At 40.9% G+C, this 26,108-nt stretch overlaps 1 protein-coding gene across 3 annotated transcripts in view; it reads left to right on the forward strand.

Annotated features, from left to right (window-relative positions):
- LOC120724670 (1-phosphatidylinositol 4,5-bisphosphate phosphodiesterase beta-1) overlaps positions 1-25,883 on the forward strand; it is a 119,482-nt gene extending 93,599 nt beyond the window's left edge. Inside the window, exons 14-34 of one of the 3 annotated variants that reach the window (XM_040016968.1) lie at positions 478-652; positions 2,366-2,452; positions 2,896-2,966; positions 3,195-3,291; positions 3,381-3,465; positions 4,022-4,146; positions 4,256-4,410; positions 4,492-4,656; positions 5,074-5,173; positions 5,791-5,895; positions 5,981-6,096; positions 8,532-8,661; positions 9,038-9,091; positions 9,420-9,639; positions 11,043-11,211; positions 13,172-13,248; positions 13,337-13,426; positions 13,582-13,639; positions 13,827-13,913; positions 14,833-14,857; positions 23,697-25,883. In XM_040016968.1, coding sequence (XP_039872902.1) covers positions 478-652; positions 2,366-2,452; positions 2,896-2,966; positions 3,195-3,291; positions 3,381-3,465; positions 4,022-4,146; positions 4,256-4,410; positions 4,492-4,656; positions 5,074-5,173; positions 5,791-5,895; positions 5,981-6,096; positions 8,532-8,661; positions 9,038-9,091; positions 9,420-9,639; positions 11,043-11,211; positions 13,172-13,248; positions 13,337-13,426; positions 13,582-13,639; positions 13,827-13,913; positions 14,833-14,857; positions 23,697-23,929 — 2,424 coding nt within the window. In that variant the 3' untranslated portion in view covers positions 23,930-25,883. Of the gene's footprint in view, positions 1-477; positions 653-2,365; positions 2,453-2,895; positions 2,967-3,194; positions 3,292-3,380; positions 3,466-4,021; positions 4,147-4,255; positions 4,411-4,491; positions 4,657-5,073; positions 5,174-5,790; positions 5,896-5,980; positions 6,097-8,531; positions 8,662-9,037; positions 9,092-9,419; positions 9,640-11,042; positions 11,212-13,171; positions 13,249-13,336; positions 13,427-13,581; positions 13,640-13,826; positions 13,914-14,832; positions 14,858-23,696 lie in introns of those variants that run through there. The other 2 variants (XM_040016969.1, XR_005693969.1) reach the window with 2 other exon arrangements.
- Positions 25,884-26,108: the final 225 nt, after the last annotated feature.

The following is a 26,108-nucleotide window of genomic DNA, read 5'->3' on the forward strand; positions in this document are numbered from 1 at the left end:
TTTGTGTTTAATGTTTAGTTTCCTTGCAGGAAGCTGATTAAGGTGTTGCAAGCGTAGAATTTTTCAGCTATAACATCAGCCGAGTTTATAACACTCACAGCAGAAACAGTCATTTTTTACCAACCAGCTGCATCTAACCAGCGAACTCTTCCTTAGAGGATTTGAAAAGAGTAATAGCCACAAATTTACATTTTAAGTGGAACACTCCAGTAAACAACTTTAGTGTTTTCATCTGGTAATTAGCTAGTTTGTCAAAAAAAGAGAAAAAGACAGCTTAACTGTGATTGCACTGTAGCAATCTTTACCCATGAATTAGCATTTTGGAGCATTTGCTCTTGCTCAAATTTATATTTACAATTTTAATCAGGAAAAATAACTCATGTTCTCTCATCATCCAATATATCTGAAATTATTAATGTAGGAAAGCACCTTTCATTCATCTATAACTGCATCTTTCTCCTTCCACATTCCCTCTAGTTGGAGTCTGGCGTGCCATTGCCCAGCCCGATGGAGCTGATGGGAAAGATCTTGGTGAAAAACAAAAAGAAACACCACAAGACAAGTGGAAGTGCAAAGAAAAAACTCTCTGAGCAGGTTTCTAACACCTGCAGTGATTCTTCCAGCGTGTGTGAGCCCTCCTCCCCAAGCGCAGGTACTGCACCTTTAATATAATACACACACACACACAAATTCTACTAACAAAGCCATCAAATCACAATGGGCTCACTGAGTTATGATATTTCAGATGTGTAAAAGCTAGCCTAACCATCTGGGTCCCTCTGTACTGTGGACCAAGAGCTTTGTGCCGTCCAGAAACTGAATCACTGGAGCAAAACAGTGCTATTGTTTAACATTCATCACTTTCATGGCCCTCTCCATCAGCTGAAGGTATTATTGGCTGTTGCATGCACTCCCTGCAGGCATTATACATTTAAACCGGGGCATCTTAAACTCTGGCCAGTTGTGTGTGAGTGTGTATGTATAAAACACTCTCTGCTTTTTGCTGTAACTGCCTAATATCAGTCCTATTTGTTCATACGTTTGCCTTTTCAGTTGTGTACTACATACGCACTCGCAACAGCACCAGGTCAGCTTTGGTGCTAAGGGATCTCAAAGTATGCCAAAAAATATCCCCCACAGCATTACAAACCCAGCCTGAACCGTTGATACAAGGCAGTCTGGATCCATGCTTTCATGTTGTTTATGCCAAATTCTGACTCTACCAGCTGACAGCCACAAGAAAAAATCGAAACTCAAATCTTCTCCTGTACACTTTTGGCGAGGCCGTGTGAATTGTAGCCTCAGTTTCCTGTTCTTGGCTGATAAGATGTGTGCGGTGTGTGTGTTGCTGTCCATCAGCTTTAAGGTTCGATGTGTTTCTCGTTCAGAGATGCTCATCTGCATACCTTGGTTATGACGGTGTTACTGACACCTTCCAATCACCATGAAGCAGTCTGTCCATTCTCCTCTGACGTCTAGCATCAACATGGCATTTCCTCCCGGAGAGCTGCCGCTGACTGGATATTTACTCTTTTTAGCAGCAACTCAGTGCTTTGATGCATGTGGACATGTTCAAGACAACCTGGGTCAATGAATGTTTTGATGAATATGGATTCTCCATAAACCCTAGAGATGGTTTTGTAGGAAAATCCCAGTAGATCAGCATTTTTTGAAATGCTCAGACTAGCCTGTCCGACCCAAGTTCAGAGTCATTTAAATCATTTTTTTGATGCTCATTTTGAACTTCAAAATGTCATCTTGGCCATATCTATATGCCTAAATGTATCAAGTTGCTGCTGTGTGATTGGCTGTAGTTATGTTATGTGTATCATTTGGTTGTTACAAATGAGTGAGAAAACACAAACCCATGGCCCCCACAGTGAGAGTCTAGGACACATTTTGCTGGATATCCATGGTCCTGTAATCAATCACTTCTATCCTGATAAGTATGGAAATTATTTGAATCACTGTTCTCACCACCATCATCTTAAAAACACCAGGGTCCAGAGTCTGGGAAAATCAATATGAAGCAAACTGGAGCTCTGCTGGCAGGCAGTGGCCAAACATATATTGTTTTGTCTATTTATTTAACATCCATCTACATATTCCACTGGACCAAGCAACATGTCACCTTTAGTCTGCCCTGGTTGTTGAGCCTTAAGTTCTTCTTAGGCTAAAACACACTGCCCCCTGGTGTTGGAAAGTAAGCAGTACAAGTTCACGGTCAGGAGTCCTTTTTAACTGGTATACATGTTGTAAAATAACCTTTGTTTTTGAGATGATTTACTGAGTCAACTAAACAGTAAACCTTGAACTGAAAAATATGAGGATGATCTTCAGTGAGTGCTTTGTTTTTAAATCGCAGGTTCCACCAAAGAGGAAGTGGCAGATTCCACACAGCCCTCTGATGGTACTGAGCTTACACTGAGACCACAGGGCAGAAAGTCTATTGGTGAGTCCATGACCTCAGATGGAGACTTAAATCTTTAGTAGAGCCCTCATTAGGCCGGCACAGAAGCTATAGGTCAGACAATTACACCGTTAAAATCAATTTCCTCTGTCAGTGCGACCTCCAGTGGGAAATCTTAAGCAGATCTCTCATTATGTGGGTGCAGAGGCTGGGTCAGCTCAACCAAAACAATATTGAAATTCATTTCCTCTGTCTACGAGCGCCAATAAATTAGGACCTGCCAGCATGAGCCTTACTTGTGTCGCTGTTTTAAATGTAATGGAGGCAGTCGTGGGCTGTAAATGAAGACCATTTAAAGACAGACGGCTCCGTTCGTGTTCGTGCAACGTTTGCATTGATTTGGCAGAAATAAAAACTCAATTTACACTAATTTCAGCTTTGTTTCATGCATTTCTCTGCTATCCTGTCTGTGCCATGCGTTCTAGGTGAAGTGGAGGCCGAGAGCGAGGACGAAGATGATGATGATGATGACTGTAAAAAGGGATCAATGGATGAGGTGGGTATCTTGCAGGTGACAGCCATCAGTTCAAATCCTGGTTGTAAAGGAAACAGACTGTTTAGCCTATATGTGCTGAAGTTGTCCTCTAGTGTATGATCATGTCTCCAAATTGTGTGTCTCCAAAATCAATAAAACCTTTGCAGAAGGATTCTAACAGACTTTTTTGGTAATGTTTCTGCTGCTTTGTATTTGTACGTTTTTTAATATGTGTGCTTCCATGTGTAGGGCACAGCAGGCAGTGAGGCATTCGCTACAGAGGAAATGTCCAACTTGGTCATCTACATCCAACCTGTCAAATTTAACAGCTTTGAGGCTTCCAAAAGTCAGTAACAACAATGAATACTGAATGTGCAGCAACAAACAGATCGCTGTTAAATAAGCTGACAATTTTATACCACTCTCAACCCACAGAGATCAATCGAAGCTACCAGATGTCATCCTTTGTCGAGACCAAAGCTTTAGAGCAGCTGACCAAATCTCCTGTAGAGTTTGTGGAGTATCCCTATGGTTATACCGAAGCATCTCTCTTTCTGTCCTTGCTAAGATAAGAATTTGTGCTTCAGTGTCTGATGCCACTCCTCAGCTGGGTGAGGAAAGAGTTGTTGCCTCAAGTGGGGGACTCCAAGTATCTCGAGGTCTTGCTCACAAGTGCAGTGATAGAGGAGAGGGATATTTATATCTGTTGTGGTGTCGAGAACGTCATGAGCTGTTGGTAGTGATCGAAAGTTACACGAGAATAAATGAACTTCTTCTGAGAGTGTCTGGGCTCATTTTTTGGAGCTGATGGGTGAAAAGCTCAGAGTAGATGAGCATAGGTGTTTCAAGCATAGATGAACTGAAGAATAGCCTGTTATTTCAGCTTCATTTTACCCCTTCATAGTAGACAAAGGCTGAGTGTGTTCCTTTTAGCTTTTTCCTTAACTTGCTTCTGTGGATTATGTTGTTTGTGAGTGATTTTGGAGTAGTAATCCCAGCAGATGTTTAGTAGCATCACTTAGAAAGTATTTTCAGATGCAGGTCATGCAGTCTTGCCCTTAACAAGCGCTGTTCAGATACAACAAGCTGCAGCTGAGCAGGATCTACCCTAAAGGCACTCGAGTGGATTCATCCAACTACAACCCTCAGCTGTTCTGGAACGCAGGCTGTCAGCTGGTGGCTCTCAATTTCCAGACTATTGGTGAGAGGGAAGCCCAAAACACATTCCTTCACACTGTAGAATAAACTAAAACACTCTCACTTTTATGTCATTATCCAGGTTTAAATATGTTCCTATCCTCACCCCACAGATTTATCAATGCAGCTCAACCTGGGCATGTATGAATACAATGGGAAATGTGGCTACAGACTGAAACCAGAGTTTATGAGACGGCCGGATAAGCACTTTGACCCATTTACCGAGAGCACAGTGGATGGGATAGTAGCCAACACACTGTCTGTGAAGGTGTGTTTATGTTTGTGTTTTGTGTGTGTACGTGTGTGTGTGTGTAGCTTTCTCTCTGTATAATTAAAATTTTCCTTCCAGATCATCTCAGGCCAGTTCCTGTCAGATAAGAAAGTGGGCACATACGTGGAGATCGACATGTTTGGTTTACCAGTGGACACAAAGAGAAAAGCATTCAAGACCAAGACCTCTCAGGGCAATGCCATCAATCCTGTCTGGGAAGAGGAAGCCATTGTTTTTAAGAAGGTGAAACTATGGCCTTGTACACACGCAGTGGTAACATTAATTCCAATCATAGACTGTATATGCAGTGTTCTTGATGTACAGTCCATCAATCCTTTTTCATCCCTTTGAACTTATCTACTAATTCACTCAAGGGATTTGACTACTGTGGCTATCAATATGCAGATATTGATAGGTAGCTGTAATGGCTATATGTCATAAAGCTTGAAAAAAACCTGGGGTGTCATTTAATTTCCATTTTGACATCTTTAGATAATTTAACGCATTCACATTCAGTTTATACCTGTGGATTTAAGCAGCAAAGCCACTGTTAAAAAAAAAAAGGTTGGCTGCATTAATCTTGACCATCTGCTTCCAGTTAATAATATAACAGTAAAAACAATTTGTGTGTTTTATTCCCATTCATAATATTATTCTTAGGTTGTCCTGCCCACGCTAGCATCACTGAGGATAGCAGTGTTTGAGGAAGGAGGGAAGTTTATCGGACACCGCATCATTCCTGTGTCAGCCATCCGTCCAGGTGACAAAACTTTGCACTTATTCAGCATAATTTCACACATAGGTTGGCGTTTGGTCAATATAAAAAAAAGTAACTTATATTAGACTTTATATATTTATAATACAGTTTGATAAATCATGAACATTTGCATAAGCTTTGCTTTGCTCTAGAGCCCGACCGATATTTCTGCCCTGATTTGTTGGTATGCCGATATCAGCTGTTGACTGATATATCAGTATCTGATTTTAGAACAGCTGATAGATGCAAATTTAAAAAGAACCAACCATGTTATGACTGTTGATATTGCATAGTTGCTCGACCAAAGGCCACTCTACAGCTTCCACGTTGGCACTTTGTTTGGAGCAAGTAATGCACGACTTGTTGTGACAATAGAACAAGATTTATTTAAACTGCATTGCCATTATTGTCTCAGTAGGGACTTATAAATAATTACATGTAACAGTTTTAGGGAAATCTGTGCATATTTCATGTCTGTGAAAGAAATGAAAAAATATTGTTTCATTACCAGATATCTGTATCAGTCTAAAAAATCCAGTATCGGTCCAGCTGTTCTTTGCTTTGATGTAAAACTGTTGTTTCTGGAATGATAGAATTAAAATCTAACCCAAACCTTGCAGGCTATCACTACATCAGTCTGAGGAATGAGAAGAACCAGTCCCTGACGTTACCTGCTCTGTTTGTGTATGTTGAAGTAAAGGACTATGTCCCAGACACATTTGCAGGTAAGTCAGGTGATCGCAAGAAAGAAGCAAAACAGAAAAAGAAACGTGGTTTTTTCGTCATCACTCTTTTCTTCCCTGTCCTCAGACGTCATTGAAGCCTTGTCCAATCCAATCCGCTATGTCAACCTGATGGAGCAAAGAGCCAATCAGCTGGCTGCTCTCACCTTGGAAGAGGGAGGGGAGGAGGAGGGTGACAAAGAGGTGTGTGTGTGTGTGTTTGTAGTTCTCTCTGCATCACAGGTCGTCCAACATGTGTCTCTCCTCTGTACTCTTTGTGTTCATGCGTAAAAAGCTTTGAGGCCAATAATCAGTCGCTGATGAGATGAGCGGTCCCTCATCCAGATGGGCACTCTCCTCGTTATGAGGAAGAATCTGGTTAAGAAGTCAAAATATATCATGGGGAAGGTGAGAAGATAAAGAGAGCAGAAACAATTTAGAAAGAGAAAAGCGTAAAAGGCCTTTTAATACCATCGTAAGTGCTTTGAAACCCACAGCCATCTAATAGCACTAGTGAATAAAATGATGGATTATTAAGCACAGCACCACAAGTTCACACAGATACTATCAGCAGACTTTGTTTGGAACAGTTTTTGTTTCTTGGTCACCCATGAGAGACTGTATTTCCAACCACTGCTATAGCGTCATTGCAGCAGCATCAAGTCTAATATGGCATCGATCTGCTAGATATCACAAATCACCCCTGCGTATATTACCACTGATTCTCAGGGGACGCTTTATTTTATGCCTGATGTTTTTAAGAAAAAGGCCAGCCTTAAAGTACATGAAATCCTAACAGTATCTATATAGTTTTACCCAAATAATATCTTAAATGCAGGTCTGTGTGTTTAACTGTTGTTTACAGTGTTTTGAATGATTTTGTGATGTATTGTGACTCAAGTAAAAGAGCAACAGTAAAGCACTGGAATACTTCCTACAGTGCTGATGAAAATAATTTCAAAATTGAAATACAGATAAAACCTGTGATAGATAAATAGTGGTGGGGGGACACTTTAAGCTTACATAAATACAGAGGTTGTTTAAAAAGATGCTCAGAAGTCAGTGGAGTTTACCGTCAGGTCCTTAGGTAGTTGGACAGAGACACAGTTTTTGTCATTTTGCCTCTGTACACCATCACAGTCTATTTTAAGTTACGAAGTCACCCACAAACCCACAATTCCACATGAATGGAAAGTCCTGATGTGTGAGACTGTGTCATGAGGCTATGCTGAGTAGACTGAGGGGCGAAGGGCCTGTAGTACTAGGGAGCTGTGATCGCTTTGCAGTGTACCTGACCTCTAACTAGTGTCTTAATTGTAAGTCTCCTACTATAAAGCCTATCTACACTCACCTTAGCTGTGTTAATGTTATTATTTTATCGTATTATCAGTCTATTAAGATTGCACTTTGTATGCTGTAATGTTTTATCTTTCGCTCCTAACCAGGAACACTTAACCAAAATTTAAATTTTAGTGTACTTTGCTTAACTGTGTCATGAGATGTGATTGAAGTGCAGACTTACACAGCCCTGACAATGGTTTCATACAAAAGAATCACCAAAGACCAAGACTACTGTTTAAAACATTGCAGGTTTAAAATATTTTTGTTTCTTTTTTTTTTGCAAAAATGCAACTAAACTTTGTTTACAAAGATGGTATTTCTCACTTTAACCCTGCCCCACGCAATAACAGTACAATCTACTTCACACATTAAAGCACGTAGTGACCAACGATGCACAGTATATACAGGGAGTATAGGCAATCACACAGTTAAACTAGAGTCGGCAGTAAGCTTAAATTTTAGTACAGGCTCCAGTTTGAAAACAACTTAAGGAACTGAAGTTGTTCATTTGCAAGTAGGGGACTGTTTGAATTTACTCAATGGAGACGAGCACGAGTAATGTAGGTGCCAGTGTATCAGGTAACAGACACAGACTTAATTACTGAGGAGAGATGATTTCTAAGACTGGAGTGAGGATAAATTTAGGATGACAGACAAGGCAGGACGGAGTTATCTGGGGTTATTAGGAAAAGCGAACCGGAGAGCAGGGTTGTTCCTGAAGGGCTTCTTTGATCTGTTCTGCCAGCTGATATGATTACCCACGAGAATGGCCAGCAGAGAGCTGTATCATGCTGTGACCATGGAAACAGTGACCGAAAGAGGCAGAGCGTGGAGCGCGGAGCACAGTGCGGGGAGATAAGTGTAGAGAGCAGAGGGGAGAAAAAAGGGAAACATTCGGTTAGCATGACAAAAAAACTAGATCATTTAAAATTGCATTAACCTTTCAGAGATAAGAGCGTATAGGCCGACATTCAGGCAGGCCGACGGGAAATTAAGATCTGCTGCGCCTCAGGAAACCATGCTGAGAGTGGGTTACCAAAGCTATGTCTACAAACTAAGCTGCACGACACAACAGGGCCAACAAGTGAGTTCTGAATACAGGTGCAAAGGAAGGAATTACTCCTACTGTTAGACTCAAGCGTCTGGTTTTTTGTTTTCTTCTTTTTTATATTGTACTTCATATGAAGAAGTTTGGAAGTATAATTCTGCCTGATTTAAATGATATTTGGGATTTAAGTTGTTCTGCAGTAGTTTTACTTTGCATTTGCTTAATCCTGAATGTTTCATATGATGCACAGGTGGAGACAATAAGTGATGCCCCCTCAGAATCAAAGGATCAGAGGATAACGCCCGCTGAGAACGGACTGAGCCACACACCCACTCCCCCCAAACCTCAGTCGCTGGTCAGCCACCAGCCTCAGCCTGCAGGTACTAAAACAGCGTACCTGCCTTCATTATCATCAATCATCGCTACACGTCCACAGTCAAAAAGATATTCATGCCTGAAAGGATGACTTTGAGTAATTTTGTACATTTTTCATATCATTGTGGTATATACGAACAATCTTAAATTTAATGGAATCTGGTCAAACTAAATGTATTTGATTAATGTACATTTAGTTTCTAACTAATTATTTGAATAAGTAAATCTTTGATATAATCTTGGGGAATATTATTTTTTTTTCTTACTGTCTGACTTGATTTAATATATATAACAATGCATTAGATTAATATAGATATCGCTGTTTATACCCAGTTTACTGACTTTACTCCCACTTTCACTGATCCTGTGAATTCTGAACAGGCTCATTAAAGCCATCAGTGAAGACTGAAGACATCATCCAGAGTGTTCTCACGGGTGAGCTTCTGATTGCTAGATCTATAGTGATTTTACTGATCTCTGTTCCTATCTTTATTTGAAATCACTTCTTATCAAAATTAAGTATTTATTAGACCTTTTGACTTGATTTGCAAGATAATAAATCCCTGTGTTGCCCATATTAAGGTCATATTTCTTTGTTCAAGATTAATTATTCATGGTTGCTTTTGCAGAGTAACAGCACTTTACTATTATGGCCTTCCTTGGCGATGGGAAACAGTATAGTGAACATATAAAAGTTTGTTGTACAGTAGTTTATAATTTTTTCATTAGAAATCTTTTCCCTTGACCTTTCTCTTGTATTTAGAACTGGAGGCTCAGACAGTGGAGGAGCTGAAGCAACAGAAGGGCTTCGTTCGGGAGCAGAGAAAGCAGTACAAGGAGATGAAGGAGCTGGTTCGGAAACACCACCGCAAGACCAGCGAGCTGATCAAGGAGCACCAGGCTCGTGTGTCGGAGCTGCAGAGCCAGCATCAGCGTCGGCGCTCTGCCCTGCAAAAGAGCCATAAAAGAGATGGTAAGAAAAGGTAGGTGGCCTCCTTTTCTAGTGTTCAGTTTTACTTTTATTTGCCTTCTTTTTGTTTTTGAAGTCGTCCCCTCCTGCTCTGTGTCTTTAAAAGAAATCCACCAAAAATACAATTAGTAACAAGCTCTTTTTTTCCAACATAAAAGCTACTTTGCTCCCAGAGCAGGCTGCTCCGCATGTTTGATTTGGAAGATTTTCATTTTCTTCCTGACACATCTCTAAAGGGATTTGTTTCTCTCCTGGGATCAAACTGAGGATCTTTTGCTTGTCAGGCAAATTTGTTAACCACTACACTATAGACAAGTGTGGAGTCAGTGGACATGCCAGACCACATAACCGATTTAAGAGGACCCAGCAGTGGCACAGCCCTGATGAGCCTCCGATTCAACCTGTGTCAAAAGTGCAGATTTCTGACTATATTCCACATTTTAATTTTAATAGTGCTATTTTGTGAATTGTATTGAAAATTTTCATGTAAGTCCTAAACCGCAGAAATAGACTGAAACTTACAAAATAACCACACATGCTGTTGTGCACACATCTTACTGTAAATACCACAGAAGCTTTTTACATATTTTATGAGGTGATAATGATTCTGTTAAACTATGTAAAAAAAAAAGTACATGCAAACTCAATATGCCACACCACAGTGGAGTGCATACAGTACTAGTTAAAAGCAAACACAAGTATTAGTTGCTGAGCTGTTCATAGAATTTTAATGTTGCTTAAGACTTCCTCCAAGTTTCAGGCATGTTCATGTCCAGAACAAGTGTCTATATCACAGACTCCACCTGCCCGGTCTTTCTTTGTGTTATAAATAACTTCAAACACCTAACATCAAAGTTTTTACCATCACTTCCTGAGAAAGTGCATGAAAAGAATATTTTAATGTGCAGCAGACATGTGGTCAGAAATTTAAAGTGAACCCATTATTCCTCTCCTGATTTTCGTTCACATTTTCTTTGTTTTACATCAGTGCTCAATAATTTGCTCACAGAATATTTTCCCCAAATTCTTCATCTTTTGGCAAATGTGAGACGAGTCTTTGTGAGTGCAGAAGCCTACCTGCTGTTAAACCCTCTGTTTGCAAAACATGGCCACACCAAAGTTGGTTGGCGGGAATAGGAGGAAAAGAAGTAAAATAGCTCATTTCGGACAGGTGATGAACTGAGCTGCTGCACCAAGGCCTAGTACGGGAGAAATAATCATTTTTTATTATTTTCCACATCATGCAAAGGTAATCTAGTAGGTCATGTAAATAAATTTAGGAGTCAGAAGTGAGCATTATAGATTAGTAATGCTCTAATGATTCTAACAGTTACTGCATAAGATACTCTGCTGCGATTGAAGTATCTATCTTAATTTGTGCATGTTTTGTTTGTGTGTTTGCACGCATGTGTCCAGTCGGTCTGAACAATCTCTGTCCACACTGGACCAAGAGCTGTGTGACCTGGACCAGGAGTGCAGCCAGAGACTGGCCGAACTGAAGGAACAGCAGCAACAGCAGCTCCTCACACTTCGCCAGGAGCAATACTACAGCGAAAAATACCAGAAACGAGAACACATCAAGCAGGTACTTCTCCTCAAATCCGACAATTAATTATGTGCAGATGTGAAGAAGACCCTCGTCTAGACCTGTCTGATACTGTGTGAATAAACCAAGTCTGTAAATAAAGACAGTAATCCCCTTTATGACTTCTATTCATTATTCAGGCCAACTTGATCTGAATAAAACTTAGATGAAAACAAAAATTATGTTCTGTGTAATTTTCATTTGCTCCCAGAGCGGATGTCGCTGCGTGTTGCAGTCATTTTTGGCTGTAAATCACACAGGCTGATAGCCGTAATCATTTAATACTCTGGTGACACAGTGTGTAACACTTTGAGATGGAATCACTGGCACTGCCAGAGGAACATGTGAATGGAAAAATTACAAGGGAAATGACTGTTTAGGAAGTTTTCCTGGCTCATAGCTTTGGTTTCTTTCCCTTTGAGCTGCTAATTCAGCTCAGAAGGAAAAGGAAATAATTCAGTGCAAGGAGCCATTGATCAACGTTCAAGGGATCCTTTGAATTGACCAGATATAGTAAAATATGCTTGAAGAGAGGGCAGGAGAAGGTCATACACGTTCACATATTTGAACTGTGAATTGAATAAATAACACTAACTGCAGATGTGCAAATGTACAGGCTTTTAAAACCCTTTTGGCACATGCTCTTACAGGGACACCACGCACCACTTTATTCTCTATAAGATATCCCTGATCTCCATTCCCCCTTTTATTATTTTCTGGGACTGCTTTTAAAATGCCATTTGAATGCACAAACAAAGCTTTAGTTCAGTTAATTCCGCACGTATTCCAGTCAAAACAATTTTGCAACCTTTCTTATAATTATCAGTGGATACACACTGCACATAGATGAATGGGAGATTGAGGACCTAAAGTACTAAGTGATGCAAATTAGGTTGATGCTGCAGTATCCAGAATGCACAGGTGAGAGTGGAAAGCTTTGCATGTGAGCTTTAATAATGTGATCTATCAAGATCAGTGCATAACAGGCTGAGTAACCTACCAACTAAACAGTGTAGCTCTGTTTTTCTGCAAAAACAAGACGTTAATTCATATTAGTGAAGAAGAATTCTGATGTAAAAGTCTTGTTTTTGTTTAGTTTTTTTGGCACGCCACTCACAGCGTTGGGACATCCGTTCTGATAACGTCTCATCCTGGCAATGCAAATAAATGAAAACAACACTCTTAATGGGAAGTCCAACAAATACAAATGCAAAGGGATCAGCCACAAAAACAACCCTCTCCATGCTTTTCAGTCAGAAAATTGAAGCTGCATATTTTGTAGTTTTTATAATGCCAAAAGAGAGATTTGGACTGCAAGTGCTCTGCCTGTTAGCTGCCTATTTATAGACACCACACCAATTCTGAAACTTGTCTCCATACTAAGCTTGTATGCCCGTATGGACATGCGCTCCTATGCACTTTCCCCAGATAAATAATTGCCAGCTGTTGTGTTCTCACATAAACATCAGTGATATAAACAAGCATGTTCTGTATGTAAAACTGGGATAAACAGATCCCACACACAAATAGGAGCTTGCACTGATTTGTTTTGGATAATGTGCTGACAATCTCCAGCTGTCCTAAAGCTCAGAAAAGCAAGTGCAGACTAACCACAGCATGAATGCTGCTGGGTCATCCCCCTGTAGAATATTCCGGTCTTTGTTTTGCTGCCTGTGCTCAAGCTCTCTTGTGTGGCATGAAAAAAATGAATGTATTCTGCTCCAATACCCCTGCGCAGTGAGCAGAGCGCAGGTGTCAGAAAAGTTTGTCCAAGCGTGGAATTAAAAAACAAAAAAGCTTAATGGAGATTGTTGTTTACAACATCTAAATGTTGTTTAATTATGATCAGAACTACAGCAACGGTCGCTTCAGTGATATATTATTTATGAAATAAACGATTAATTAAAAAGCTGATGTTTTCTGTCACATTTTTTTTGTTCTCTGTTCGTTCTCGTCCCAGTTGGTTGAGAAGCTGACCAGTATAGCAGAGGAATGCCAGAGCGCTCAGCTGAAAAAGCTCAGAGACATCTGTGAGAAGTAAGGATGGATACAGCACGCACTCTTATTCACTGAAACAAACAGAAATCACAACATTGTTTTTTTTTAATTGTCCTAACATCTACAGAGAAAAGAAGGATCTTAAAAAGAAGATGGACAAGAAAAGGCAAGAGAAAATCAATGAGGCCAAATCCAAAGACAAGAATATGACAGAAGAGTAAGTGTGTATTTGGAAATATTAGGATTAATAAGCTGTTTCTATTTGGGCTTGGGTGTTTTAATTGTTTGACCACTAGGTGTCACCGTATGTTAAATATTTAGTTAAACTCTGACTACTTGCTTGGTTTGACTGATGATAAATCCTCCCCACAGAGAGAAGCTAGAGATCAACAGATCGTTTGTCAATGAGGTGGTGCAGTATATCAAACGGGTAAGCGAGCAGCGATAGAGCTGTGGCGTTACAGAGCACTTAGAGCACTGAAAAATGGTGCTCTTTTTGCAAATTTGAGAAGATTTTCCTGAAATTTGCATCTACTTTATGACAAATTCACTTTATGATATAATTACCTTATACTGTGTGTGTGTGTGTGTATGTGTGTGTGTGTGTGTGTTTCTAGTTGGAAGACGCCCAGAGTAAAAGACAGGAGAGGCTACTGGAGAAACACAAGGACATCCGCCAGCAAATCTTGGATGAGAGGCCAAAGGTATTATCTTGACCAATATACCAAGTAAATAAAATCTAAAATGCAAAAAATAAAAGTCAGATATTGCTCAAAAGAAGGCTTGTCAATCTATGTCTGGGCGTCTTCTACATATCTATGTATATATGGTTTCTATATACATATCTATGTATACCTAAAAACTATTACCAGACGGAAGAGCAGCTGAAATGATGTAACGACATCTCAGCATTGCTGATGTTCCCACTTTGTCCCACATTAAGGTTGTTGGGATCTGGTCACCCTGTGAATTGGTTGCAAGGTTCACAGCACACCTTGCAGTCTTTACCTGTGCAGATAAAATAATTTGTAATTAGTAGAATAGTGCTTTTCAAAAACATGAAGGCCTAGGGGTGCTATAAAGAGTGAATGTAATAATACATGCATATTTGACATACACGAAGGCTCAGTTATTTGTTTTTTGGTGCAGGTTTTGTAAAAGTTGCACAAAAAATATGTATGTAGTCTGTCTCCTTTTGGCCTAGTATGTTCAACCACTAGATGGCGACCTGCACCAGGCTTTAGTGCTGCACTGAACGGGTGTGCTATAATATATGATGAACGTTGTGGTGTATAGATTGTATTTGTCTCTGTTTTCAAAATGTATTATATGATCCCTTGAATCTTTATGCTGATATGCCACACCCAGAGTTTAAATATCACTACTGCTGGTGGATGGATGGTACTGTGAATCACAATGAGAAAGTTGTTGGGAAAATATTTAATTGTCTTGCCGTGGGTGCACAATTCCTCAACCGTTATTAGTGTGCTTCCTGCAGGTAGGCTGTGATGCCATCATGCCACTCTTGTCAGTAGTGAAGTGGATACTCCAGCATTTTCTTGCAATGCTCTATCTGTTTGGGTTGCAGAGTTTCCAACCATATAATTGTCATTGTGATTGTAGGATTACTGTGCAGCTGCGGAGCATGGTAAGAACTTTGTTGCATCCCAGTGTTGAGCACTAACACACCGTAAGTGTGGCAGTATTAATATGCAAGCTTGTGCATACACCTGGGCTGCTGCCCAGCCAAAAGTAATTGTGCATTGAATGAGACCCACAGTGCATTGCTGTGATGAAGAATGCTGCATTAGTAAATTCAAGCAAACGTGTCATTGATTGCAGGCAAGAGAACAATGTGAGGAGAAGCAGATTGGGCTGCGTGTAGTGAGATCACACTGCATTTATCTGCTCAAAATGAGTCTAGGCAACATCGTCTGTACACAAATGTAATTACAATTACACAGTATTTGTTGTTTGGCTAGTACTAAACACAAACATGGGCATTTATTAGAGTCATCTTCTTATTGAGCTCATGCTATGATTTAGATTTTCTTGATTATCTAATGCATCTAAGTTGTATTACATCAGCTGTAGTATTGCACAGAGAAGTGTCACATGGGTGTGTTGCTCCTATTACGCTTATACATCTTTTCCAATGAAGTGAAATGACAGCAGGAATTTACCGTGTCTGCTCAGTGTAGTTTTGTTTTGTTTTTAGGCATAAATCAGAAGTCTTTAGTTGGAGACAGCTCCATAACCACCCACACTCAACGTGACGGCTCCTTGTTCCTTTGAAACCACTCGGAGTTGAGTGTGGGAGGTGCAGCACTGTACAAACATCCAGCCCAAAGACTCGCAGGTCTTCTGTGTATTTCAATAAAGCTGGAGTAGGGAGACATGAGGAGAGAACGTCAAGGTTGAGACATGATTGTCGCCTCGTAACTAACTCAGGCTGTTGAACTTCCCTCCTTTTCATGAGGACTTTATTTCATTTCTGGAGCTTCTTGTCAATCTGAGTTCAGTATGAACAGTCAGCACTGGTTTGAGTTTTGTCATCCTGTGTCATCGGGGTCTCATCGACACTGAAGTAGCACGGAGATAGAGGGACAGTTTTCAGAAGGTCGTTTTCTTTGTTGTCACTTTTGTGTTTTCTGTTACTCTTCGCTCATTGTTTCCCCACAAAGCTGTAGCCGTATCCACCCCCGAACACTTTGTTGCAAACTATTCTCCAAATAAGAGTCTGCACCACCTCAAAGTTAATCTTGCCTGCAGAAATCTATTATGTACATAATAATCATCCAAACTGTGCAATAGCTGTTCTCATGGAGTGATGGTGATCTGTATGCGGGATATGCCGATGTCAGGGGCCAAAACTCTAGAGACAGCTCGCTCAAGATAACCCCGGGCTGTGTTTGTTGAAAAATTCAGGATGCTCTCCATAACACTGGTATAACGCCCAGTGATAAAGGGACACTTCTGTTCAGGGATCGTGTGGTTAACTGGTATTAACGTTAAATCCAATAAAGTGTTTTAATGCTCCTAGTAATGGAATATTACTAACAATGCCTGTGCACTTTAAGTGTTTTTGTTGATTAACATGAATCATGGTTTCATTCCAATGGGATTAGATCTCTTTCCAGTCCATAAAAATATGTAACTGAGCACCCTTGAGAAAGTCACTGAACCCAAAACTGCTCCCACTGAGCAGGTCATTGGCCCTTCATGGCATCAAACACGCTATGTGTGTGTGTAAATGTGTGGGATTGCATTCTTCAGTACCTTTATAATAAATGTACTACAGTCTATGCAACATGATATCTCCAAAGTGTGCTACTCAGACACATAAACACAATGGAAAGACTTAAGGATAGGATGTTAAGGGCTCCAGTGGGGATATATTCAAGTCTGGGCTAATGCAGAACTACATTTGTAGTGTGTTTCCATTGTGGTATGTATTTATGAATCAGAGAGAGGAAAAGTGCCCCCTTTCATACAGTTCTGACCCAGTTTCTCCTCTTGGTTCAGAAAAGCTACTAATGGACATGTTGAGCTGAGCGACTTGCTACAGTAACATCTGTACATGTGCAGCACATGTGTGAGCTCACATACATGTGCTATACCGAGATAAAAATTAGCTACAATATTTACGCAGTCCTGTTAAATCTTGCTTAGGATTTGATTTTTGGGAGATTTGTTGCTCTATGCTTTGACTTTAGCATTAGCAGCAGCTTGCAACTTGTGCTGCTGCTTTTTCTGCTGCTCTTACCTGCTGGTAGTATGAAGGTCATGTACTAAACTGAACGAGAAGCAAGAGACAAAAAGAGAGACATGACGGGTTGTGTCATCACTCCCAGCCTGTGCACTTAGGTGTTACTGTCCTGTTAATGATCCAATCAAAATAACCCCAGGAGTCAACAGTGCACAGCACGCTGGCAAAAGGCATTTCCGCACACTTGAAGGCTCTATATCCTGGCCTGCTGCTTTTTTCTTACTTAAGGCCACATGGTCAAGGTCACATTGTCCGCAGAAAGACTTTGCGCCTCGTCTTGTTTATGTTCGTTCCACTCGATCACACCCGATCTTCTAAAACTTACTACTTTGAGTCTGAAACCTGCGTTGGAGCTGAAGATTCAGATTGATTCTGGGTGTGACTTCTTACCCAGATTTTTGGTTTATGTGGATGTAGTGTGAGGATTCTAGCCTTCGTTTTATGATAGGAGCAGACTAAAAGCTTACCAGGGCATGTTGTAATTACTATGTACCAGTCATCCCTTCACACCTTATTTGGCTGTGAAACGAGTATGAAACAGTCAGAAGGCAATATGTTTCACAACATGGCGCGTTGGTGTACGCTTGCGTATCGTTCGAATTACATCTTTACGTAGGAGAAATGCTTCTTTGTTGCCTAAACGAAAAAAGGAGGAAAAAAATATCTTATGGTGTCTCCCTCTGTGAAAGCCTTGAATGCGCACACACACACAGGCACACACAGACACACATGCATTCGTTCAAGAAGCAGGAGTCCTGTGCGGTCGCCATGGAAACTCGGACCCCCCCCCCACTCTCTCTGCCTCTCATATCCTCTTCTATCCTTCATGACTCTCTGCAATCTGTTAATTTGGAACCAAGTCTTCGTGACGCAATTTCAGGGATGCTTGCTGGAGGTAGAAGAAAGCAGCAAGAGGAGGAGGACGGGTGAGGAAAGGGGAGGGAGCAAACAGGTTGGAGGAGATCATGGGAGGGCTGGAGCTGAATAGGAAGGAAGCTGGTATATGGCCTTCTTCTCTCTCCCTCTGTCTCATTCTATGTCCCTCTCTCTGTCATTGGGTGGTGGGTGGCCACCATGTTCCCTCATCACAGACTTTGATCTGCATCATCTCTCTCTGGCGGGGTTGCATCAATAATGCACTTTTTCCCACACAGACACACACACACTTAGAAACATACAGGGAACACTGAGTGCAACCCACAGGCAGTGAAGTAAAATCCATTGTATATGTGTGCGTGCGCATACATGTGGCATGCTTGGTTAATCTTCTGTCCTATTATGCCAGCTGCTATTTTAGATCAGTGCTCGAGTGTTCATTATGTATGCCCACATGTGCTAATGAAGCTCTCTCGACTTGTGCTCTGTCTAAGGAACGTTGAAACTTTTCCTCTCAACAGTACGGTTTGTAGGACTCTGGAATGAACATCTTAAACTTTAGCCATTCTGCAGCATTAGAGAGGAAGGAAAAAACAACAAAAACACTGTGAGGACAAGGCAGTAAATAAAGTTCTAGATGAAAGTCCATTTTAGTTGCTGGCGTGTTTTAGGCATATTATAAGTTTTGATTGTTTAAAAATTGATGAAATTTTGGCAAAAGTTTCAGTGTGTATAATTTATAGACTAAAATAATCAATATAAAAGCACGGCTGTTAACCAAGTACTCAGTCTGTTGTCTTAACACCACATTTTACATTACAGTGCTATACACCTCAAAGCCAGTGGCAGCATACACAGGGTGAAATATACTATTACTATATTCTTCAGCAGCAGCTGGGTTTAATGCCACAATAGTCAGTGTTGTGTAGCAGTGTGATTAACCCATAAGAAATTCTTGCAAATTTTAGCTCTGTGTTTTGTTTTTGGTCCCTAGATTTTTGCTTTTTTTAACCATGTTGGTTGACTCCCGTTCCCTACAACTTGTTTTGTGGTTGCTGCATGCAGCTGTTATCTTTAAAAAGCAAGATTTTTCCCCAAGGCATTGGGAGAAACCACAACGGAGCTGAAATTGATGGTGAATATTAGAAAATTTTCATTATCTCTATGGAAATTACTGGGTAAAAAACAATAATTTTCTCCTGAGTTGCATATGGCCGACAACATCCGTCCCCTGTAGCATACCCAGCTTTATTGTGTATTTTACTTTATTTAGGATCATAATTAATAAATTAAAAAGGAGGGTTAAATTAAAAAATAATTGACCAAACATTTTTTAGAAACATGTTTACTGAGGTAATAAATTAAGTAGACTTGTTTTTGCAGCTTGAGGCGTTGCCCCCTGCTGGCCATTAGAAGGAATGCAGGTTAAAGGCACATAGTCCTTTCAAATATGCACTATATTGTAAAATGATTGTTAACAAATATCATATATTTTTGTGGATACTACTTTACTGTGTCATTCTACAAATTACAATCAAATTTCATATCACAGTAACATGGATGTGTTAAAACATGCATGCATTTATTCATGCAATCTTTTAGTTAGCATCCACGTTAAAGGTGAAAATGTCAAAGTATCGCTGAGCACATTTCACAACTGACATTCCCCTTTGAGCCAGTCCTTTTAGGGAAAACACTCATTACAGTACATAGTGGAGGTATGTAGGAGTGTTTTTAAATTCTTGGACCTGAAGAAAAAAATCTCTCTCAAAAAAAGGAAAGGAAAGCAGCAGATAAATTATCTGAAAGGAGCCAGGAAAGGGCATTCACACACATATGTGCACCGAGAGAGGGTTAGAAGGTGAGATAGATGGAAAAGGAGCACATAGTTTATCCTGAATAGTTTCTCTCTTTTATTACTGGTGTTGTTATTGCTGTTGCATTTGGACTGCTGCAGTTCATTTTCATTCTTATGACCAATACAGTGGAAAGAAAGTAAATTTCTCTCTGCCCTCCGTCTCGCATGCGTGCACACACACACGTCTTACTTGCAGTATGCACCAGCATGCGAAGATGATAGGGTCGTGACCTTTTCTTATCTCTCAGATGTGGGTTTAGGAACTTGGGTTTAGTCTAATTAGAGTCTGTGTGGTGATGTTAGTAGGCTAAATCACAGGATCGGGGTACATGCCTCGATACGGAGTGTAAGTGTGAGATTTGCAGGTTTTGCTCCGTGTCACAGAACACTTTCAGCTTCACTGAAACGGTTTAGAGCAGCAAGTGGTTAAAACCTACTTTCAAAGCCTGCACACCGACGCACATCATTCCTTAAGACCTGCTTGTTGTGACAGTAAGATGAGACACTGTTAACATAGCTGTGTGATGTATGTGTAGTGCAGCTCTTTGCCAGTTGAGGACTTTTGCAATGCCGCAGCAGGCGTTATGTCATGGCTCAAAGCAAAGAATTAATTTGGCTCTTTGGAGGCCTTCTCTGAGTCCCCCGATAGCTTCTCAAAATGAGGACAGCTGGTGAAGAAGGTCACCGAGTGCTGTATTTTAAGAAAGGCAGAAATGTGTGCATGTGGTTTGTTGACAGATGACTGGTCTTCAGAGATGAGATACAGATTTAAAAGCTGGCTGGAGAACTCTAGCTCCTGCTGGTTAGGGTGTCCAAACCGAAGCTGGACCACACGTACATAAATGTGATCGAGCGTGAGCACACAGAGCATTTGATCGTGGTTGCTTATGATTTCAAAAGAACTATATCTTTTAACCAGACCTGGAATTTACTTGTCACCATAGGAATTCCAAATTTTGATTATCCAAAACTTCCCTCTCCCAAATCCATTAAGCCTGAGGAGTAGATTTCAATCACGTCTTCTCTCTGTGTACTAAACTCCTGTGATTTCTCCTCTGCCAGGCTGATAAGATATCAGCTGGAAGCCACAGATCACAAGAAACTCTGAAAATACCACAGTTCTCCCTCCTTCTTCCCTAATTCATCCATCTTTCTGTCATTCATTCATCGACTGTTCCTTTTGGTAAAAGGAAACGGCTGTCTTCATCTCTCGTCACCGCATCACTCTAACAGACGGCCCTTTGCTTCTGATTACACGCACACACCCGCGTGCACGCCATGCGCTCACATGTTTCTCAGAAGTGGCTGGCACCCTTCAGACTTCTCTGCCCTCTGCTCCCACCTCCTCGTTCTCATGAACCAGGGTGTCATCAGATGGGAGAAAAGATGACAGATTTAATCAGAGGGTGTTTGTGCCTCAGCAGGCAGGGTATAAAAAAAAGGCTGCACATGCACAAACACACATGCGAGCACACAGGGCGAGCAGGCTGTCCCACCCCTAAGTAGGTCATGCGCAGTGAAGAGCAGGGCAGGGGGGGGGGGAGGCGAGTCGTGGTGCATCTTTAGCCATCTGGTTTTGATGTGTTGGATGGCTGCTCTGTGAGACCCACGGAGAGAGAAGAGAAAGGCAGAGAAAGAAAGATTAGAGTGAGAGAGGGATGGAGGAGCCAGGGAGGCATCTCTCAGAGAAGGTGACCTTGAAATGCTCTGCTTGGTGGTGCGGGGGGAGCAGGCTCTGTTTTGCCACTCAAAAACATCAGAAAGAGACAACTGAAGAGCTTCCTTAATTTCAAACAATGAGGCACAGATGCAGTTGAGTTACCTGGCTGATAGATTTTTACATACAGATTTGTAACAACGATCATTTCAACTAAATGGAGAGAAAAAAGTGGTTTCTATGCATTAAGCATCATCGGTCTGTGAATTTCAGTGGAGACAGGTGAAAATCCGCCCCTAAAATTAGATAACTAAGTTTAGATAACATGGCAGCAGACTGAGAAAGTGAGCTATTACTACTGAATACCAGACGTCTATTTTTGCAACTTAATTTACACAGCACGGGGCACTGCAGTAAGCTTCTGCAGCTCTGTTTGCAACTTGTACCATTTAATGTGTTTTCTCAACTAGAGTAGACGTAAAAAAAAAAAAAACACACATTTTCAGTCCCAAAATTTTAAGATTGCACCCAAAATTAGTGCCCCTAGGTGTGATACCCATCCAGAGACTAAACAAAATAATATCAGTTTAATTTATATTATGGCGATGCTTCAAAGTGCTGTGAAGGCGAGCACTTTGTAACAATCAGGTTTTCTCATTTAGCTATGAAGGGCTCTCAAATGAAATGGATGTGCCATCTTGTGAAGTGGAGAGGGCAGAAAATTGTCAAGTCAAGAGAAGCATGGGAGTCCTTGACCTTCATCCGGACTCCTCCGCTCTCTCCGTCTCTCCCATTCTTGGCTATTCTTGCAAATATTTTTTCAGATATTCAGGGGTGCAGTTTGCCAGCTGTGAATTTTCTGGTCGCCGCTATAATGACTGTATGTCTGGGGAGTGGGGGGGGGAGAAGGGGGGTGGAGGGGTGTACTGCAGGTGAATCTATCACAGGAGAGTACGGCTTTGTGTTCAGCAGTTTATTCTGCCTGAAGTTCCTGCAAGATGAATATATCTCTCAGTTTTGTCGCAGCAATATTTGCTTCCATTCATTCAGGTGAGACGTGCATTTGTATTTTTTTCTAGTTAGATGCTGGATGCTGTCAGTCTGTAGTGGGGCCCCTCATTCACTCAACAGCAGGGACCAGTATCTCTAAGACAAAATATTGATCCCTGCTAAGTCTTGGTGGGACTCAGGTACTTTCGATCTCGCATTGTGCTGACGTGACTGTACCGAGCTGTGAGACTTTGACACCATTCATCTTAGCAGCGTTTCTTTTAATTACTGCTCTCCCGTGGGAGCCAGCCGAGTAGTTAAACAGAAATCAGCATTACAGCAATTATTGGCTCGCAATGACATGAATACAATCTTGTCATCTGTAATCATTGGGGGCGTCTATGCCTCGGAGAAAACAGCTTCTCCTTTCTGTTTCTCAGTGAGGGCAGGGCGGATACAGTACATGGATATTGTCGGGATCCTGGTCTGCCTCAGCAGATCAAGGTGCCTATTCAGTGCAGAATGTCACGGTCCCTATCTGATGTTCAGCATCGAGCCTTTTTGTTCAGGCTGTGTTATGGAAATAGGCATGATTCATGTTATTATAGTCTTTAGATAAGAGGCATGGAAATAACTGCAGCACCTACTGTATCCAAGCACTTACAATCCAGTGTAGACACTGATTGTTAAGGTTGCTGTAAAGGGTGAAAACTTTAAAGCTGCTCTAATGAGGTCGCTCATACTGATAACCCCGCAGAGAATTGTTATGCAACTTCCCCTCAGCTCATCCAGCTCATTGTTTTGGTCCCACAACATTACTGTTTGGTTCACCCTAGCCGTGATCTGCAGCATTTCCAGACAAGTAGGTCAAAAAAAAAAATCTCCACTGTACACCAAACAGGAAACACAGAAAGTTAATGAATCTCTACTGAAAATGTATAAAAATTAAAGAAACAGACTTCTTCCATTTTGTGACATCTCCAGAAACTTTAGGAGAGACCTATTACTCTTCTTATTTTCAGTAATATAGTATCATCTCAGGCAAAGCAATCCCATCCACCTGCTGATCAAACCTCAAAGAGCCGTAGGTCGGACTCGGTTGGTGGTTTCTATTCATCTGCAAAAATGTCACAGTCCCTAGCAAGATACTGAACACTACATTGCTGATAATTGTTATCTGCTCTGCACTGCATGTGGAAAAAACAAGTTGGCCAATGTGTAAAGGGCCATATAAGAACCAGTCCATTTACCAGAATTGGTTGTTAGACCACACTGACATCATTAAATTTTCTTCATTTACGGATTCTTGGTTGATGTTTGATTTTCTTCCTCTGCAGTTACAGAGCGATCTGGACCAGGAGTACCAGGACAAATTTCGCCGGCTACCTGTGGAAATCCAAGAGTTTGTTCAGGACAGCAGCAAGGCCAAGCTGAGCGACGACGGCATCCATGGAAACCTCGTTTCCTCGTCGACAGCAGAGAAGCTGAACCACAAGGCGTCGCAGTCAGAGGACGACACGGAGGAGGGGTCGTCGGAACGAGTCTACGAAACCCCGCTCTAGAGATTTAACCTTGACCCTTTGGGACACTGACTGGTGGACGTGGTTATGGACACAGATTCTAGGATGAGACTGCCACTTTGGTCCTAATTGTAACCAGTGGGAGGATTAGGTCAAATCTGAGCCTGAATTGGTGAGTAGCGGTCCTCTCTGCGTAGAGTGCAGTCTTGTCCAGACACCTGTTTTTCATGTAAATAATAACCTTTTGTGTATTTGTATGTTACCTGTACGTTGTCGTCTCTTTCGGTACGGCCACAGGAGGTGTTAGGAAACACTAACTATTTGCAGGAAATAACTTACTTGAACTATTGCACAGAGAGAGAGTAGTTTCTTTTTATTATTTTTATTATCACGATGTTTGCAGTAGTGCTGATCAGAGAGGCGTGTCGTGCCAAGGGTTGGTATTCACTTCACAGTGGATTTTAAATGGAGTGTACTGTAAAGAAGTCATTATATATCCAGCCTTTTAAAGCTTCCGTCTCTATAAGATTTAAATTCACCTTTACATATTTGCACTGAAGGCTCACTAAACCCTCTCTTACTTTAACCCAGAGGCACTGGTGGCTTGCTGGTTCTTGAGTTTGTTCTCACAGAACTAAGCCTATGCGTTGCTGCTAATTTCCTTTTTGTTTTGTTTTTTAAAATAATTTCTTTTGGGGTTTTTTTTTGTGAAATTTGGAAATATTCTTAAAAAATGATCTGCCATTCTTTCTTTGTTCTGCCTCGTATTTGTTTTTTGTTTTTTTTAACAAGTTTGTGGACGATTCTGTCCAAAGAGGACAAGAAGGGAACGTTTATTTGTACAGTGTCTGCATGTATTTGAACAACTGTAAATGTTAACAAGTAGCTCTGTAGCAGAGATGTTTATTAATGTAAATCTATTTTCTCTGAAACATTTAAACTTAACCTGCAAAACAGTGGGCTCAGTGTGGCTTGATGCATCACTGCGGAATAAGCTGAACAGGACTAAAGTAAGTAATGACACACCCTGTTCTCTAGATGCAACGCTAGCCGGCTCCTGCTCACAGATTGCTCATTGTATTCTTTACCTTTGCCCCCTTGACTAAAACAAACCAGGACATTCAAACAGAAGAGGATCCTGTTGTAGTTTGTTGAAGCGGCCTTCCTCTTAACTGGTTCCCTTTGTACTTACTGGGAAACCTTGTGTGCACAATACACGCAGAGAATGCCCACAGAAAATACGTCCCCCTCGGGCATCGTCATTATTTTTATTATTATTTACCCACGATTGGAGTCTAAAGCGGGGAAACTGTGGGGAAATGGTTGCATTATTTTCAATCAGGTGCTCAGTTTATATCTGCAGAACACCAGCGTTAACATGAACCTATGAATAACTGGACTCCTCCCCCCTGTAACATGTGAACTGTGCTAATTCATTAAGTTTTTTTTTAAAACTTTCTTCCGCCCAGTGCCACCACGGGTGTGCCATTTGATATCGAATCATATTTCAGCTGATTTTCCTTTTAGAAAAAGAGTTGAAAGTGAAGGATTGCCTGACATGTAAGTACAAATACCTTCTTTTTTTTTTTTAAAGATGATATCGATGTGAGAGTCCTGTGCCTTTTGAATGGGTTTGCCTTGTTTGATGTTGAATGTGTGAAATGCATCATTGTTAAAATTGCCATTATATAATAATATATGAAGCTGTCTGGTATTGAATAGACCGTGTGCACTTTTTAGTACAGTACCACTACTGAGTAATGCTTGTAATGAGAAGTATTTAACATGTGACTCATAAAGGCAAGAGAGACATTTTTTGTTTTCTTTTATGTCTTGAACCACTTTATTTAACAGACTACCCCCCCCCCTTCTCATCAGTGTATGCACTCTGGAAATGTAAATGTACGTATGACACGAAGGTTAAAACATGAAGCTGAGAAAAAAAATCTAGTGTAAAGGGAACTTGCTTGTAATTACAATAAATGTGGCTATTATTGTACTTTGCTGGAGTGGAGTTGTGTGTCTTTTGATTTGTTGTGCTGAACTTAATATTGTGTTGGTTTGTTTTTTTATTTTTACACCTTACAGATTTCATGTCTATGTATGTAATGTGTTACAGTTACATACATTATATTAATCCTTCCTGGTTTCAGTGGTGAAACCAATCCTGAGTTGTTGTTTTGGGGGGGGGGGATTCCCGGTAGTTACGTTTTTTTCTTGAAGTGTCTT

This window comes from Simochromis diagramma, unplaced genomic scaffold (genome assembly GCF_900408965.1).
Source record: "Simochromis diagramma unplaced genomic scaffold, fSimDia1.1 OVJJ01000802.1, whole genome shotgun sequence".
NCBI classification, from domain to species: Eukaryota; Metazoa; Chordata; class Actinopteri; order Cichliformes; family Cichlidae; genus Simochromis; species Simochromis diagramma.